At 42.6% G+C, this 17,596-nt stretch overlaps 1 protein-coding gene across 1 annotated transcript; it reads right to left on the reverse strand.

Moving 5' to 3' along the window:
• Window positions 1-625: 625 nt before the first annotated feature.
• On the reverse strand, window positions 626-14,978 carry LOC145392404 (uncharacterized). Its single transcript, XM_080266813.1, has 3 exons — window positions 14,924-14,978; window positions 2,638-2,843; window positions 626-1,198 (listed from the first exon to the last, which is right to left on the reverse strand). The coding sequence occupies exons 1-3, from the start codon at window positions 14,945-14,947 to the stop codon at window positions 1,069-1,071; spliced, it is 360 nt and encodes a 119-aa protein (XP_080122939.1). The 5' UTR covers window positions 14,948-14,978; the 3' UTR covers window positions 626-1,068.
• Between the last annotated feature and the right edge of the window lie 2,618 nt (window positions 14,979-17,596).

Raw genomic sequence — 17,596 nt, forward strand, 5'->3', positions numbered from 1 at the left:
CGTAGGAAGCCTTTTTCAAGAGTTAAAGGTATGGCAGAAAACCACAAGCTCAGTGTGTATGTCACATTTATTGCAGAAAACAGTACAGTAAATACAAAAGAACTACGGAATCCACAAGATGTCATCATTATTCAGTATATTATATTTTCAGCTGTATATGAGAGAGGGGTGTGTGAGTTGGGAGCAGGGCAGTGAAATGGCGGGGGACAGGGCGACGTGGAGGCGATTTGTTTGTGGCCACCCCAAACGGGATTGAGGCGTCTGGCAATAGATAGTCAGATAGATAGATAGCTGTTCCAGAGTGTCAGTAACAGCTCAGCCCTCACAAACATCTTGACGTGTTACTAAAATCGCATGAAGTATATAGGCTGCTTGTGTGTGTGTGTGTGTGTGTGTGTGTGTGTGTGTGTGTGTGTGTGCAACGTATAATGCATATTTTTACGTGGTTTGATTCACGGCGCAAAGGTGATTAATCAATATGGGCTGGTGTTAAGGAATTACTATACCTGATGATGGATGCTGCTTAAGGACTTCCATAGAGGGAATATATATATATATATATATATATATATATATATATATATATATATATATATATATATATATATATAATATACTGTACATAGAGAGGGGACCAATTATTCAAAGCCTGCAGAAAATTGTCCCAGGAAAACTTAACAATAGGGGAGGAAGAAATTGTAACAAGGGAATTTGTTTGAAGGCTGGACGGGGTAATAAAGGGTACACAGGTCTGAAGCAGAAAGGACGCTCCCTAGCACATCCTCCTTAGCGATTTATTTTTGGATATGCCCGGTTAACATCCATTTGTACGTTGTTTCTGCAGAGTTTAGCGATATTGGATGGATTTATATAACACAGGGGAGGACAGTTAGGTGCAATAAGCAAAATAAATCACTTAGAAAAAGTGTTACACAGCCTCCTTACACGACAAGAACGAGAATGCGGGTGTAAGTGACGTAGGATCTATAGCGATTTGTTTTGCACATTATAAAGTCTTAATATTGAGATATAATTTGCAGAATAAATCGCAAAAGGATCCCCAGACTTCTAGGGTGAAGCTGGGATGACTTGGGCTGGTCGGTTGAAGGTGACGGCAGGTCCAGCCAGGCTCAGCTCAGGTCCCCCCACCAGGGCCGAGGCTTGGGGTCCTGATGGCTTCTTATCCTTTGCCTTTGGCCTGCAGGATGAATAATAATAATAATAATAATAATAATGAAAGTAGTACCGTAATAATAATCATCATCATCATTTGATCCTGTGTTGTCCAATGAGGAGCGTAGGAGCCCGGGGCTAGGCAAGTTGGTCCTGACATTTAAAATGAGGGTGACTAGCCTCACTCATCCCTGAGTGGCATTACGTGAGCAATAAACCCCAACCATCCCTTAGATATAAACTTACACCGGCTCAATCCGATTGGAGCGCCTTAATCACCCACTAAACCACCAGGCGCCATAGTTTGGTTATATGGTTACCATCCTGCGTAGTAAATGGTTTCCTGGTGTACAGGAAACCATTTGGCTTGTCACTCAGTGTAGAGTTTCCCGCAGACAGAAGAGGAAGGAAGGAAGGAAGAGAGGAAAGGACAGTCACCTGAGAGCAGCACTACATCGAGTGAGTGGATGGTGGGCGCCCCACCTACCACATAATAATAATAATAATAATAATAATAATAATAGTTATGTAGGGAAGATTAGTGTTCATAATTAAATTTTCATCGAAGATATTTTAACTGAAGTGAAGTATTATCAGTATACAGTATATATTTTTTCCCTTTATTCTTTATGCTACTTTGAGCGAAGGTATTGTGCCAAATTTAACTTAATTTTCCGCTTTGTATATATTTTTAAATTATTTGTTTACGTTCATTATAAACTCTGGGAAACGTTGTGGCGGAGGGGCAAACAGGAAGATGCGTTTCATAATTAAGACTTAATGAAGACACCATTTAATTTAGATATGGTGTGTTTCCCTGTCTAATTACAATGATGCTCTGAGCGAACAAAGCCTTAGCTGTTTTGTGTGTAGAAAGTACATATATATTGCTAATTTCTCGTATGCATGGGTTTATAGTTTTTTGTTTATATATAATGATAGATCAAAATATTAAACCCCTAAGCTAGTCCAACGTATCCATGTCCTGCTCTAAGCCACATCATATCTAATTCAACCCTAACCTAGCTCTGTTTTTCCTAGCTAACTTTATCAAATGTCACGTATGGTACCCAGCTAACATAACATCCTCTGACCTCATCTAACCTAAAGTAACTTAACTTTAGGTTAGATGTAGCTTAACCTGTAGCTTAACCTGACCTGACCTAACCTGGATTTAAATCTAGCTTAACCTAATCTGGCTTAACCTAACCTAATTTATTCTAACCTAACCCAGCCCAGATTCAGATATAACCCAGCTCAACCCTAATTCAAATCCAACGTAACCCAACCAGACCTAGCTTAACATAACATAATCAAATCTAACCTAACCTAGCTTCCCTACCTTACTACTCTACCCTCATATTCCCTACCCTACCCTACCCTACCCTCACATTCTCATAATCTAGGCCAGTCCATCCCATTTCACCCTAGCCCACCCCACCCCAGCCCCACCAATTTACTTACACGACAAAGACGTTTCCGGTAAACACCTGGATCTCGCCCACCTGGAAACCGTACTTCTCGGGGGGGAAGAGGTCTTCCTCCCCTTGATCCGCCCCCGCCCCCTCCTGCCCCCCTGTCACCCCCACCTCCACCTCCTCCGGCCTCGTCTCAGGGGTCTGCGGCCGACATGTCACTGAGCCGAATATGCAGACGGCCACAGCCACTATCTGGGGTAGAGGAAGACTGGGGGTTAGGGTTGTGAGGATAGATAGATAGATAGATAGATAGATACAGATATTGATAGATATAAAGATTGAGAGATGTGGATAGATATATAGATACAGATATTGATATATATAAAAATTGAGAGATGTGGATAGATATATAGATAGGTACTGGAAAATGAGTAGATATGTGGATGAATAGATAAATTGATAGAGAGAGAGAGAGAGAGAGAGAGAGAGACAAACAAGTACAAGATAAGGTTGTTGATGTTTTCGTGCACGTCTGCCGTTAAAGTGATTATATCTTGTCCTTGGCGGTAAGCTGTCTATTTTGTACCTAGGTGAACTCTGGGATTAGGGGCCTGGCGATAGATAGACGGACAGATAGATTGGTTGAAGAATATTGCGATGGATGGGCAGATAGATAGATAAATAGGAGAGGTAAAGTACTATATATAAATGGATGTTAGATAGGCATATAGGTCGATAGATAGATAGATAGATAAAGAGATGGATGGATGGGTGGATGGATGGATGGATGGATGGATTGATAGATAGATAGTAAGAGGGAGGTAGGTAGATAGGTGGATATGTTAGATAGACAGATAGATACAGATAGGTACACATAGATAGATAGATAGATATACAGTGTAGATGAACTCAGGGGTTTGGTTTCTGGCGATAGATAAATAGACAGTGTCCTTGCCGTACCAATAACTCGTTCACTTAATCTTTAACCTCTTCAGTACGAGCGAGAGAATAGATAAGAGACGTCCTCGTACTGAAGGGGTGAATTTCAACCAAGTGACACTGAGTTTGATGTGGCAGAGAGAGAGAGAGAGAGAGAGATTTTTACAGATGGACGGAAGAAAAAACATCAAATAATAATAATAATAATAATCCATACACTAGATCTTGATAAACCGTGTAATATATTGGTTGCCCATTTATCTCACGTCATTCATTTCTAGTTAGTAGAATTAGCCAACTGATTTTATACATTATTCATTGCTAGATGTATATAATCCTGTGGCTGTAGAAAGAGAAAATTAAAATGAATAACTAATGTTCGATCCCCGTTTATCCCATTTACGTTATTTCACATCCTTCATTTTTTTAAGTACTTGATTCTCGGTTTTCGTGCTTTATTTCATTTTTAAGGTGAATAAAATCGCCAGGGTGTAGCAAGAGAAAAAAATAGATGAATTTATATTTCTCTCGTAGTTCCCAGAAGTGTATATCCGAGTCTGTGCATACTTGTGAGATAAATATAATCGACTGACGGTAGCAGGATTGAGGGAAAAATTGGTGCTGTTGAACTTGTATACTCTTTTTACTCGAAACTGGCCTAAAATTGCCATCTCGCCACCTTGAATGCTGCCCGTTCATTAAGATTAATACTAGAATAGGATGCTAGTCCCGAGGAAGTGCTATGGAAAGGATGTACAGCCGTAGCATTGTCTTTTTCTGTCACTGAGCTACGTGAAATAAGCATCGGAGGGGCGAAAATCTGGGCCAAGTTAGAGTAAAAGTAGTATAATATGAATTTTGTTTTGCGTTTGCGTTAACTTCCATGACGTTATTCGATCTCGCTTGGTGCGTTATTGACACTGAAGATGAATAAGATGGCGTGATGGTAGAAAGAGAGACAATTTGATAAATTTGAACTTAAATTTTGAACCTACCGTATAACATTTGCTTTCCGTGTACCTGACCTTACGTGACGTCATTCGACCTCGTTTAGTAGTGCCAGGAAGTACCCGATTCCTCCTTTATTCACCATGAGCAGTTATTAAGCGGTATGGCAGTAAAAAAAAAAAAAGTAAATACAACAAAAAATAAAATAAAAGGACAGTACAGTGGAAGTCAGTAGTCATTTCCCTGGTAATAGTGAAAGTTGGTAGTCACTTCATTGTCAGTGTCGCAGAATTTAATCTTTTCAATACGGAGATGTCTCTTTAATTCATTCTTGCTGCCCCCATGCGATTTTATTCGGTTTGGATATGTCCTGTAAAGGTTATGGACAGTCACCACTATAGTATATCTAATCATTATTTTTTTTCCTTCCTCCAAGCGAATATGTTTAACTTGAGAGAGACTCTGGTTGATTCGGGTTGATTTAGACTGGTTTGGGTCAGTTTGGGTTTATTTATGTTGAATTGGGTTGATTTCTGTTGATTTGAGTTGATTTAGGTTGAGGTAGGTTAAATTTTGTTCAGTTTCGGTTGATATGCGTCGATTTGGGTTGTCTTTTGTACTTGAAGAGTTGAATCCGAGTGAAATCATAACAGATCAGTGCTAATCGGGTTAGACTCTGACTCAGTTCCCAGACGTGGAAATAAATTATTAATCACGACTCTACAGTCAATAGTAGCATCGTTACTCAGATACAGATAAATGGATCTGATCAAATTCTTCGTTTGTTTCGTTGTGTCTTATAAGTTTAATTAGATGTGCAGACTGACATTATAGTATTTTATTTATTTATTTATTGATCATCATCATCATGCGGACCTCCTTTCCCTCTCTAGGGCAGGTTACTTCTTTATTTATTTTAAATGAAGGATTGAATGAGAAAAAGTATATGTGATTACTGATATAAGACAGGCAGTCATTAAATATTTTCGTTCTTTGCTTAGAAATATAATGCACAACGAGTTTTTATTTCCTCCTCCTCCTCCTTGACCAGGTTTGAGGTCAGTGTTGTGTGGGCGGAAATGAAGACAATACTCATTTTACATTAACTTGTCCTAAAATTGCCTTCTCTCAGTCTTGAATGCTGAGTTGCAACAGAGGATAAATACTAGAAAACGGTGCCAGTCACGAAGAAGTGCTATGTAATGGATGTAGATCCATATTATTGTCCTTCTGTCAGTCACTTACATGAAATAAGCTACAATGCGACGAAAATTTAGGCCAAATTAAGGTGAAAGAGGGTATTGTCACGATCTTTATTGCATACTAGTGGCATCTTTGTTGCAACTTATTATAGCTAGCACACACACACACATACAGAGAGAGAGAGAGAGAGAGGGAGGGAGGGAAGAGGATTGGGGCTGTATTTAACCATTATAATTATGTATTGCAACAAAGAAGAATCATTCAATGCCATCTTAATGTTGCATCCTCATCAGACGTAAAAGGAGACGCTGATAAGGTCATGCCAACACCCCGTTTTCCTCTCAGTAACATTTCCCGCTAGGTCAAGGGAAACTATCGTGTTTGGATTTAGCGTTGCATGTTTAAATTGGAAGTTAGTGGGTGGGTGTTTGGTTAACCCACTTGCTACGCTGCCGTCTTTGTGTGTGTGTGTGTGTGTGTGTGTGTGTGTGTGTGTGTGTGTGTGTGTGTGAAGGGGTTAATAAAGGCTGTAACCAACCCCTCTAGTTCGAAACCCCTCTCTCAAGCTGAATAAAAATCGTCTGCCTGTAGCATGAATAAAATGATAAAGATGAGACTAAAGGAGTTGGATACTTGAACTCCTCGGTCCAAAGACATCTGGTGGTGTTGTGTGTTTAAGGCGCCTGTCGGAGTTAAGGTGCTTTCCTCTCGCTTATTTGCTCCAGTCTTCAGGAATAACTACTGTATTTTGATCAGTTAAATACCACAATGGGCGTAGGTTAGAATTGTAAACTGTGGGCTCGCACACGAAAGGAGTAACATTGGACTGACCACAACCAAATTTGTTTCAGTGTACTATAACAGATTGAAATGGCCCTTTAAAACAGCAAGCACGTTCGTTGACCGCGTGATCTGCGTCGCATTGTGAAGCCGTCGAGAAGGGATGGGGGTGGGGAAAGCGAGTGAGTATGGTGAGCGAACCAGCGGGTGGGATGGGATGGGATGGGATGTTGGCGGGCGATGATGTTAGTGGTTTGGGTGCAGTGAAGGTGCATTTTCAAAATTCCTCAAAGAATGAAAGTATCTTGGTGAGTAAAAAAAATAAAATAAAATAGGTGGGAATGCCCCCCCCCCCAAAAAAAAAAAAAAAAAATGGAGTAAGGTGGAATTGTGGTGGGGGATGAGAAGAGACCATGAGAATATGCCATGTGAAAATGAGTTTTATAAGATTTGAGTGAAGTGTAGGTTTTTTTTCAAAGTTTTCTGCCTCGTGTGCGTGATCTCTCTCTCTCTCTCTTTCTCTCTCTCTCTCTCTCTCTCTTAAGGTCAGCTGTTGTACCGGGCCTCTACGCCAAGGAAGGGAGATGCTTTGATTAATTCTTTCCCATCCTGGTCAGGTACGATACGAATCGTTTAGGGGATTAGAGTGAGAGCGGTGCGTGTGAAAGTCATATGATGTATGTGTGTGTGTGTGTGTGTGTGTGTGTGTGTGTGTGAGAGAGAGAGAGAGAGAGAGAGAGAGAGTACAGTCAGATACAGAAGTCCTTTCACCTCTCAGTTTTCACCACTGGATTCACACATGGCCTTTGGTTCCTTCTTCCTCGCATGAAAAAAAAAAAAAAACACACACACACACGCTTTAATGTGGCGTAGTGGGCTGAGGTGCATATTATCATCCATCTTTGGTGATAATATGTACCGTATTCAACACTCTCATTCAACACCCCATGACCCCAGCAGCGAGATAGACGCAGGGGAGGTGAACAGATTTTATGTCTATTATTGCTGTTATTATTATTATTATTATTATTATTATTATTGTTATTATTATTATTTTTTGCATTGTGTAACGTTGGGTGGAGTATTATTTTGGTAGTGTCCGGTGATACGTTTTCTTTGTGTTAGGCTGTTGTGTTTTTGAATTCCTAAAGCGGAAGTTTTTGAAAGTGAATACACGTTTCGCCAAAATCGAACGTATTATTTTTACGAAGGAGAAATTACTGCATGAAAACGGACTTTGTCAATCCATTTATCTCCTGGGTAACAATGACCCTTTTGTTTTCTCTTCTTATTTTCTTTCCTTTCTTTCTTCTATGTACAGAAAGAGCCATATTCTTATTATCTTCGGGGGCTTTTTAGAACTTACTTAGCGATTCATTTAGTAAGTTTCACCAAAATTCTCTCGTATGTTACTCATTATTTCAGCTTCAGTTTAGTTTGCATAATATAGAAGCGAGTATTTACGTGTCAGCTGCAGAAATGAATTGGCACGGCAAGGAAGAGATGCCTTAGGGAGGGTCCTGAACTGACCAGAATAGGACACAAAAACCGCTTAAGATTCCGCTAGATAAGAGGCCCCGTGAAGTGAATGGAAACGGTGAAACTACGGGTGGAGAGAAACCTGCCCGCCACACAAAGCAACTGCACCAAGCGATCGAATTAGGCGAGAGAGTAGAGAGGCGAGTTTCTCTTTCACTGAACATTTAAGGTGGAGGGGCAGAGGGGAGGGAGGGAAGATATGAAACAAAGGTGAGAAGGGAAAGGGGCGGGGGAGGGTGTTGGAGGGAAGATAAAGGAAGGTGGAGGGTTGGGGCACTGTAGGGAGAGTGTGAGGGAAGAGAAAAGTGGGAGAGATGGAGGGAACAAAGGTGGAAAAGGGACTAAGGAGAGAGAGGGTGAAGTGTGGGTGTGGTAGGAAGAGTAGAGGAGGGAGGGAGGAAGCAAAGGGAAGGGGTGAAGTATGGGTGTGGCAGGGAGGGTATGGGTGGAGTAGAAGTGTGTGAAGAAGGGAGAACACGTCAAGCTCGAGGAAAATTGGCGGGACAAGGAGAAAACAGGAGGGAAAAAACAGGGATCGAGGCAGTATGGGAAAGGAAAACGATGGATTAGGGATGTTGGGTGTGAGTGGGGTAGGAGAGTGTTAAGAACGGAAACACTTCAAACTGGACATGAGGAAAATTATAGGGACAGAAGTAGGGGAATGAGAGGGAAGAAGCAGAGATCCGAATAATGTAGAGATAGAAAAAAATGGGGTAGGGGTGTCGGGAAAAAGGTATGTTTTGGGGTAGGTGTGTGGATGGGTTTTGTTGGGGTTCAATGGGGGGGGGGCCGTGGGTGTGGAAAAGGTGTGGGAGGGAGGGCTTGGGCAGGGTAAGGGTGTGGTAGGTTCATTGTGAGAGCATTTATGAATCTTCTCAAGTCCAAATGGGAAGAATTGGAAATGGGATGTGAGGAGAAGCTGGGGACGAAGGGAAAGAGGAAAAACGCAAAATGGGGAATGATACAGGAAAAAGAGAGGGGAAAGATAGGAAAACGTGAGCGGAGAGTGAGAGTAGGCAGGGCTTACGACAGGAGACAAACAAAGAGAGAGAGAGGGGGGGGGGAGTGGAGAAACTTTAACATAAACAATAATCATCGCTCTCATGCAGTTAACGAGCCCAGATGTTTCCATGTCAATCCAAACAAGGCAGCGTTGGTAAGAGCCTGTTCTAGGAAGCTGATGGTCCTGGGTTGTATTGGTATGTGTTCTAGGTATAAGGGCCTGGACAGGAAGGGATGAGGAAAGTATGAGGCAAGGGTGTTGGGTAAGGCAGGTGAGTAGGGGCTGGGGTAGTGGAGGAGGCATGATTGGGTAGGAAGGATGAGATATGGTTTGGTAAGGGAGGGAAGGCTGGGGTATGGTAGAGTATGCTGTGGTTGGGTATGGCAGGGTAGAGAACAGGGTAGGGTAAGGTAAAGTTGGGTATGGTAAAGTAGGGAAGGAAGGGGCAAGGTATGGTAGGGTAAGAAAGTGTAGGGTATGGTAGAGAAGGGAAGGGGTAAGGCATGGTAGGTTATGGCAGAGTGGGGTATATAACTGTAGTGAAGTTGTATATGGTAGGATATGGCAAAGTAGGAGATATTAAGGTGATGAGTAGTGTTATCATTCTGTCCTATGATCTCAAAAATCCCAAAGCACAGGTATTAGGTAGGATGGAAGAAAAGTAGGGTAAGGTAGGAATAAGCCTGGGTTGGGTAGGGTAGGGTAGGATTTGTTTAGGATGAGAGGCGTTGAGATGAGATAGGACTGTACAGTAGGGTACGGTTGGGCAGGGAAGGGAGGGGAGGAGATGAGATGGGTTTGGGTAAGACAGGGAAGGAGTGGGGAGTGGATGAGTCATGTCTCGTCATTGTACCTTGGAGCAAGTTTTGTTGGGTAAGAAAGAGACTAGATGGGGTTGGAAGAAGTAGGATGAAATAGAGAAGGAAAGGGTAGGATTCCGAAGGGTTGTGAAGGATAAGAAAAGGGAGGGAATGAACGAAGTAGAGGCAGAGTAGGATAGGGTAGAGTAGGGTAGGGTAGAGTTAGTTAAGGAGGAAGGGGATAGGGCTGGAGGGAGTAGGATGACATAGAGAAGGAAAGGGGTAGGGTTGCATGACGTAGGAAAGGATAGGATTTAATTGAGGTAGAGCCTGGGTAGGGTAGGGTAGGGTAGGGTGATTATAGGTTGTAGGTAGGGTAGAGGTTGGTAGTAATAAGGAAGAGATGTATGGTGGGGTGTATATTGTGGTACGAATGATGGGGAGGGAGGGAAATGGAGGGGAAGGAAAAAGGAAAAGGCAGGATAGCTGAGAATACGGAAGTAATAAGGAAGAGGAAGGGAAGGGTAGGGTTGGGAACGGGAGGTGTGTGTGTATGTGTGTGTGTGAGAGAGAGAGAGAGAGAAGAGAGAGAGAGAACAGTTGAGGAACGGTGCAACATACCCAGTTTTTCCTCTGGTATGCATTAACGGGGAAAGGAAACCCGTTAGCCACCCCCAAGATACCGTCAGTGAAAAATGTGCAGAAGTATCATGTATTCAGCACTCATGTTTACAGTAAGAGTACGGTCCAGGCGCCTAGGTCAGCCATGAGGACATAATCTAGGTTTAAAAAAAAAAAAAAAAAAAAAAAAAAAAAAAAAAAAAATAGAGGGAGAAGAAAAGTTGATGTATTTGCATGAATAATGTGACGTCAAAAGAGGTAGCAGGTGTTCCTTACCCAACACTTCCCTGTCGCAGCTTCATAAAAGATACTGAAAATTAAAGGAAAAGAAAGGAAACAGCAACAGACCTCACTGCCGAATTCAGTCTTCTGGAGTTAATTGAACCAGAATTACCAAAGATAAAACAAACGCGGAGACAGCATTGTTATTATTATTATTATTATTATTTATTTATTTATTTGTTTATTTATTTATTTTTCTACCTGCGGAAGGGTTATTGGATAAATTCGTACGGAGTCAGTAGAAATGCCAAGTTTGATTGCCAAAGAGAAAATGCAGTAAATACGTGGCAAGTCTCGAGAGGCCCTTCCTAGTAATATAAAACTCAGCGAGGCGTTCATATCCCGGGGAATATTCCAGGAACCGCTTTTGGCTCTGAGCATGAACCAAGGACGCTGGGTGCAGGTGGGCCGTTTAAGTGCTCTAATTGCCCCTCATGTCCGTAATTGCCAAGAGCTGAGGTGTCCTGTGAACGCGCCGTCGAGGAAATGACCCGGCTGAGGTGAAATGGGGATCTGGATTTGCGTGGTTTTGTCGGGGGATGAAAAAGCCCGGAAGGTAGTGTGTGGGGTTGAGGAGCAGGGAGAAGAGACACGCCTAGCTTTATCTCGCCCTGCTCCTTACCCCTGCCCCTGCTCCTGCTCCACCCCTCCCTTACCTCATGGCTACACACACACACACACACACACACACACACACACACACACACACACACACACACACACACACACACACACACACACACACACACACACACACACACACACACACACACACAGGATGGAGTAGTGGTGTACTCAGGGGGCATGGGTGGGGTATGAATGTGGCAGGTAGAGTATGGGTGGGATAGGAAGGATATGGGTGGGGTTTGAGTGTAGTAGGGAGGGTATAGGTGTGGTGGGGAGCGTATAGGTGTGGTATGGGTGTGGTGGGGAGAGCATTGGTGTGGTATGGGTGTGGTGGGGAGAGTGTAGGTGTGGTGAGGAGAATATTGGTTTGGCATGGGTGTGGTGGGGTGAGTATTGGTGTGGTGTGGGTGTTATGGGGAGAGTATAGATGTGGTATGGGTGTGGTGGGGAGAGTATAGATGTGATATGGGTGTGGTGGAGAGAGTATTGGTGTGGTATGGGTGTGGTGGGGAGAGTACTGGTGTGGTATGGGTATGGTGGGGAGAGTACTGGTGTGGTATGGGTGTGGTGGGGAGAGTATTGGTGTGGTATGGTGTGGTGGGGAGAATATTGGTGTGGTATGGCTGTGGTGGGGAGAGTATTGGTGTGGTGGGGAGAGTATTGGTGTGGTATGGGTGTGGTGGGGAGAGTATTGGTGTGGTATGGGTGTGGTGGGGAGAGTATTGGTGTGGTATGGGTGTGGTGGGGAGAGAATAGGTGTGGTGGGGAGGATATTGGTGTGATACGGGTGTGGTGGGGAGAGTCTTGCTGTGGTATGGGTGTGGTGGGGAGAGTATTGGTGTGGTATGGATGTGGTGGGGAGAGTATTGGCGTGATGAGGAAAATATTGGTGTGGTGTAGGTGTGGTGAGGAGAATGTTGGTGTGGTATGGGTGTGGTAGTGGTGTGGCAGGTGTGGGATATGAACAGAAAAAGGGGAAATAGGAATGTGGACGAATTAGAAAAGTACAGGACAAGTTCAGAGTTGCTTTTATGTCTGTCGTCACTCAGCAGCCAAACTTTATATTGAGCATTAACGAGAAAAATACAACAAAGTCAAATAATTCTCGCGCAGTTAAAAGCCATGGAGACACATTTATCGTAAAAAATTGCGTAAGATGTTTTATGACTACCTCTTAAGCGCTTTTCCCAATTAGCATATTTCCCTTGGCCATTGAACTCGCAGGAGTGCAAGTAGGATAAGAGGATGACGCATTCTGAAACCCGTACAGTGGTTTCAAACTCTTTACATGGCGAGGAGTCCCGGGTTCAGTTCATAGTTCAGAAGTTGATTTTTTCCATGTTAGTACAGGTTTCTTTCATTTTTTATGTAGTTATGTATTTTTTTTTTTTTAGCACGAAAACGACGAGCCCTGGGTTCAAATTTCTGCTACAAATTTGCATAATGTTAGCTAATTATCCCGATGCCAGTACAGGTTTCTTTCAAAATTTTTACTCATGTAGCACGAGGAATGTTTTGTAATTTACTCTGACCACCTCCTGCCACCACTGAGCTAAGGGAACTCATGATATAGTTTTTTTCCTCTTTAATAACAGAACAGAGGAAGGAAAAACAAATGAATAAAAAATAAATCTGAGGGAACTGGACCACTCATACTGCTTGAATACTTAGTCATAGTTGCGTGAAATTTGATAAGTTTTAGTGATGAGGTAGGAATGAGTCTCCTTGGTTATTACTCAAATTTATCCTGCAGTCTGACTACAAGTTGCCTATTACCTGTGCCGAAAGAGGTTAAGGATCTGTGTCAGGCGAGATTAAACAGACTGTAGTGAATGGGATGTAAAAAGTCCGAACAGTTTCCAGTGCATTAAAGAGAAGCATTGCAACTCCTTCTGTGCTATATATTATGAAATTCAGGGCGATGCGTTTGGAAAATAATATGCCCTGCAGGATAAGACAAGGCTATCATTACCGAGACCTTGCAGTGCCCTGAGCAGAAAAAAATACATAAAACGGAAAAAAAAAGGACTTGAACTCGGATAATTCTTGTAGTGTGTTTTTTCTTTGTTTTTGATTCATACCTCGCCCCGTATCGTAGGTGGAAATTAGGCTGGGGTAAAAATGATGTTGATGATGATGATGAACTCTCTGGCCTCCACTCCGGAACGCAGAACGATGTGTGTTAAAAATAGTATGTCCGGGATGACCATAGGCTAGCAATTTGTCGCTCTTGCAATGCGCAGTCGAGTAAAAAAAGGAAAAAATAATCATCTGACCTTTATATTCTGGAACGGAGGACGATGTTCTTTGAAAAATTACTTGTCTAATTTCAGTACCCGCAAGTCATATTTATAAACTCTCTTAAGATTGAATTGGATATAAAATTGTGTGTATAACCGTTTGCCTTGACTCAGCTGTCAAACACATTATAGTAATAGTAAAGTAAATATCAAGGTAAAACAAACACATACACATACACACACACACACACACACACACACACACACACACACACACGAAAGAAAACGATCATTGTTAATAGTTAATTGTTATGAAGAGCTGCTTATCCTGTAAATTGGTTAGGTTCCTTTATAAATACGAACCCAATTGCTATTATATGTTCTTCAATACCCCATTTACTTTGAGATGTCTTCCCTTAGCTAATTAAAATCGTCTGGTGGTAATAGGATAGAAAGGAGGTCATTTTATTCAAGGGTTAGGTTTTCCCTCAGCAGGTCAGGTTCTTGGAACTATACGATGAAGGGGATGAATATTTTGAAAACGCTCTAGGTTCACTCTTACTTGGTTTCAGGCTGATAGTTGACGATTTTGTTTAGCTGAGAGTCTACAACTGAAAGGGGTTGGATAAATTGCCTTGAATTATCCATTTTGCCGTTCTGGATCACGTGGACCCTTTGAGTTATGTAGTTATTTAATCCATGGCACCAGCAGTGGATTTTGTGTGACCGAAAGCAATCCTAGCACTGACGATTTAAAGATATCCTGATTAAATCTTTCCCTGTTGTGGATTAGTTGAATTATTGTATTGGGGTTGACCGGCGACGATTTTGTTTATCCAAGAGAAATGCAAGGAATCAGAGAGGGAGAAAACATCATCTAGATTTTTCCATTTGCTGGTGTTGAGGCATTTAATTCAGTCTAGTAACCGGGGATTTTGGTAAACCGAGATTGGTTGATTGATTGATTACCCTTAAAAGATCATGGCTGTTTAACTGAGAACTGAAGAAGTTATAGGGGGACGGTAAATTAATCTTTGTGTTGTTTTAGACGCACGTGTTTTTAATCCAGGTTGACAGCCGAAGATTTCAAGTAACTCGGAGAAAATGCAAGGAGTGACAGGGCTAAATATTAACCGTACATTAACCCTTCAGGGGCTTTGGACACTCAGGTATTTTCACACGATTATGCTCAGCCGGGAGAAATGACAACAAAGATTAAAACACTGGATTAAGCCCTTCGTTGTTTTGGTCACACGTAGGGATTGTGTTCGGGCAAATCACAGACGTTTTTGTTCAGCTAAGGGGAATTGCAATTGCGAAAATGTTGCAAAAAGAGATATATGTACTGACCAAGAGCGTGGTGAGCGAGGACATGGTGTGGAGTGTCCGGTGCTGCTGGTGGCTTAGGCAGGACTGAGGAGTTATGTGGTCTGCTCGGCGGTGGGGGTCTAGAGGAGTGGGGTAGGGGGCAAGTGTGGAGGGCGTGGGTAGGGGGATATCTCTATGTGTGGGGTAGGAGTGTGGGACGATGGCTTATCGGGGCTGGGAGTGGGCTAGGATGTGGTTATGAGGGGGTTAGGAATGTGGGATGGAGGGCGTGGAGGTTAGGAATGTGGGAGGAGGGCACGTGTGGAGGGCGTGGGTAAGGGATCTGTATGTGAGGGATAGGAGTGTGGACGGGTGGTTGATCGGGGTTGTGGAAGGGTTAGGAAGTAGTTATGTGAGGGTTAGGGATGTGGGAGGGAGGGCTTGGAGGTTAGGAATGTGGGAGAGAGGGACCTAGATGAGGTAGAAGTGTGGTTGATAGGTAATGGATGTTAGGATAGATGAGAGCAAAGGGGTAGGGTTAGGAGATGGCTAAGGGAAGGGTAGGATGTGGGAGGGATGGGGTTAGGTTGTGAGAAGGAGAGCAGGTGGTTAGGGATGTGGAATGAGTATAGGAGTTGGTAGGGGTGTGGTAGGGAGGATATGGGTGGGGCAGAATGGGGTATGGGTGGAAGGATGGATGTGGGATGGGTAGCGGGTGGAGGGATTACATAAAGGAGATAGGAGTGGGGTAGGGAGGACATGAGTAGGGTGAGGGAGGGAAGATGACTTTGTGAGAAGAGGATGTGTTGGAAGAGATTTTATGACAGGGGAGTGGAATGGTAGGGATGGAGTTAGGTTGTGAAGGGTAGGGACGTGGGAGGGAGTACATGGGAGGGATTGGAGTGTGGGAAGGAGGGCTTGGAGGGTAGGGGTGTGCGAAGGAGTACATGAGTGAGGTAGGAGTGTAGTATGGAGAATGTAAGTAGAATAAGAGAATGGGTAAAAAATAAGAGAATGATACAGATAATATACCAACGAATGTTAAAGTGTAATACGCTAAATAATTCGCTAAGGGAGAATTGCTACGAAGCTTCCAGTGCCACTTAAAATACGGCTCTTCATCTCAGCAAAATCGTCAGGTGAAGGGAAGATTAGAAAAGAAAAAAAGAAAATCGTTGTTCTGACCACTACGAAACATCTCTAAGTAAAATTGTTTGGCGGTAGCAGAGAAAAGCAAGAGATCTTATTGAATAGAAGATGTTAACGGGGTATTTTTTTCACATCTCTTCACTACGGGAATGTCCCCTTTATTCTGAGTAAAGTCAACACGCGGTTGCCAAAATAATAAGGAAAAAAATCGGTATTGCCAGGGGTTTATGAGACTTTTTTTTTTTTTTTTTTTTTTTCTCCAGCTAGTCTCCCTCACTTCCACCAATTTCATCCCATTAAGGCTCGTATTTTCTTCGGATGAGAAGGCTTCCTAACACCTCTTCCTAACCGATTTATTTTACTTATTACATCATATAACCCCTTTCCGTGTTATATAATCCTTCTAATATCGCGATACTCTGCATAAAGAACATGCAAAAAGATGTTAACCAGCCATATCCTAAAATAAATCGCTAAGGAATAGGTGTTAGGGAGCTTCCTTAACCAAGAAGAATAATTCCGAGTCTTCGCATCGGGTGATAACGGCAGAGGTAGATTTTTAATGCGCTATACCCTGCTCACTCTGACTTGGCCTAAAATTGCAATGTTTATCACGAAGAAGTGCTGTTGAAAGGATGTAGAACCACTGTATTGTTTAATGCGCTACTGAGTTACGTGAAATGTTTTTAAAAGGGCAAAAATCTGGACCAGGTTAAGGTGAAGGAGTAGAACCATATACTGTATACGAAAGGCCGATCATCAGAGAAAAATAGTAACAGCAATTATTAAAGTACCGCTGTATCTGTTTATCTCTGTGTATCTGTATGTCTGTCTATCTATATCTATCTATCTATCTGTCTACTATCTAGCTATCTTTCTTTCTTTCTTTTTGTTTTTAAGTATAATCGTCCATATGGGAATCGTCGAAGTGGGGTGGCAGAATGCGGTAAAAACATGTGATCATGCAGATGGCAATTGTTGAGGTGTTCCGCTCCCTATCTCTCCTTACGCTTCCTCTTCCTCCCTGTCTCACTTCCTGGCTTCATCTTCCTCCTTTTCTTTCTTTCTTTCTTTTTGGCATTTTCTTCTTCCCTTTATCATTTCTTGCTTCCTTTTCCTCCCTTTCTTATTTTTTTTTTTTTTTTGCCTTTTCTTCCTTTCTCATTTCCTTGCTTCCACTTCCTCCCCCCCCGCTTTTTTTTTTCCATTTTCTTCCTCCTTTTCTTATTTCCTTGCGTCACTTTCCTCCCTTTCCCCATCTCCTTGCTTCTTCCTTTCTCATTTCCTTGCTCAGTCTCTCGTTTCAGCTTCCTTCCTTTCTCCTCTCCTCACTTCATCTTCTTCCCCTTCTCCCCTCCTGCCTCTTTCTTCCTAATTTTCTCATCATCCCTTCCTCTCCTTGATTCTTACTCCCTCTGTTCCCTCCCTCCTCTTCCTCCTCCTCTCGCACATCTTCTTGTCTCTCTTCCTTTCTTCCTCCTTTTTTCTTCATCTTCCCCTTTTCTCGCCTCCCTTTCTCATCATCTTCCCTCTTTCTCACCTCCATTTCTCTTCATCTTCCACCTT

This window comes from Coenobita brevimanus, chromosome 22, assembly GCF_032717465.1.
Source record: "Coenobita brevimanus isolate Jiangsu-jjx chromosome 22, ASM3271746v2, whole genome shotgun sequence".
NCBI lineage: Eukaryota > Metazoa > Arthropoda > Malacostraca > Decapoda > Coenobitidae > Coenobita > Coenobita brevimanus.

Bases quoted from the DNA above. Each gene is read 5' to 3' on its own strand.
- LOC145392404 (XM_080266813.1), bottom strand. From the start codon at position 14,947: ATGTCCTCGCTCACCACGCTCTTG. The intron at 2,844-14,923 runs GTCAGTACATAT...CCTCTACCCCAG, and splicing joins CCTCGCTCACCACGCTCTTG to ATAGTGGCTGTGGCCGTCTG. The intron at 1,199-2,637 runs GTAAGTAAATTG...TTCATCCTGCAG, and splicing joins ACCGGAAACGTCTTTGTCGT to GCCAAAGGCAAAGGATAAGA.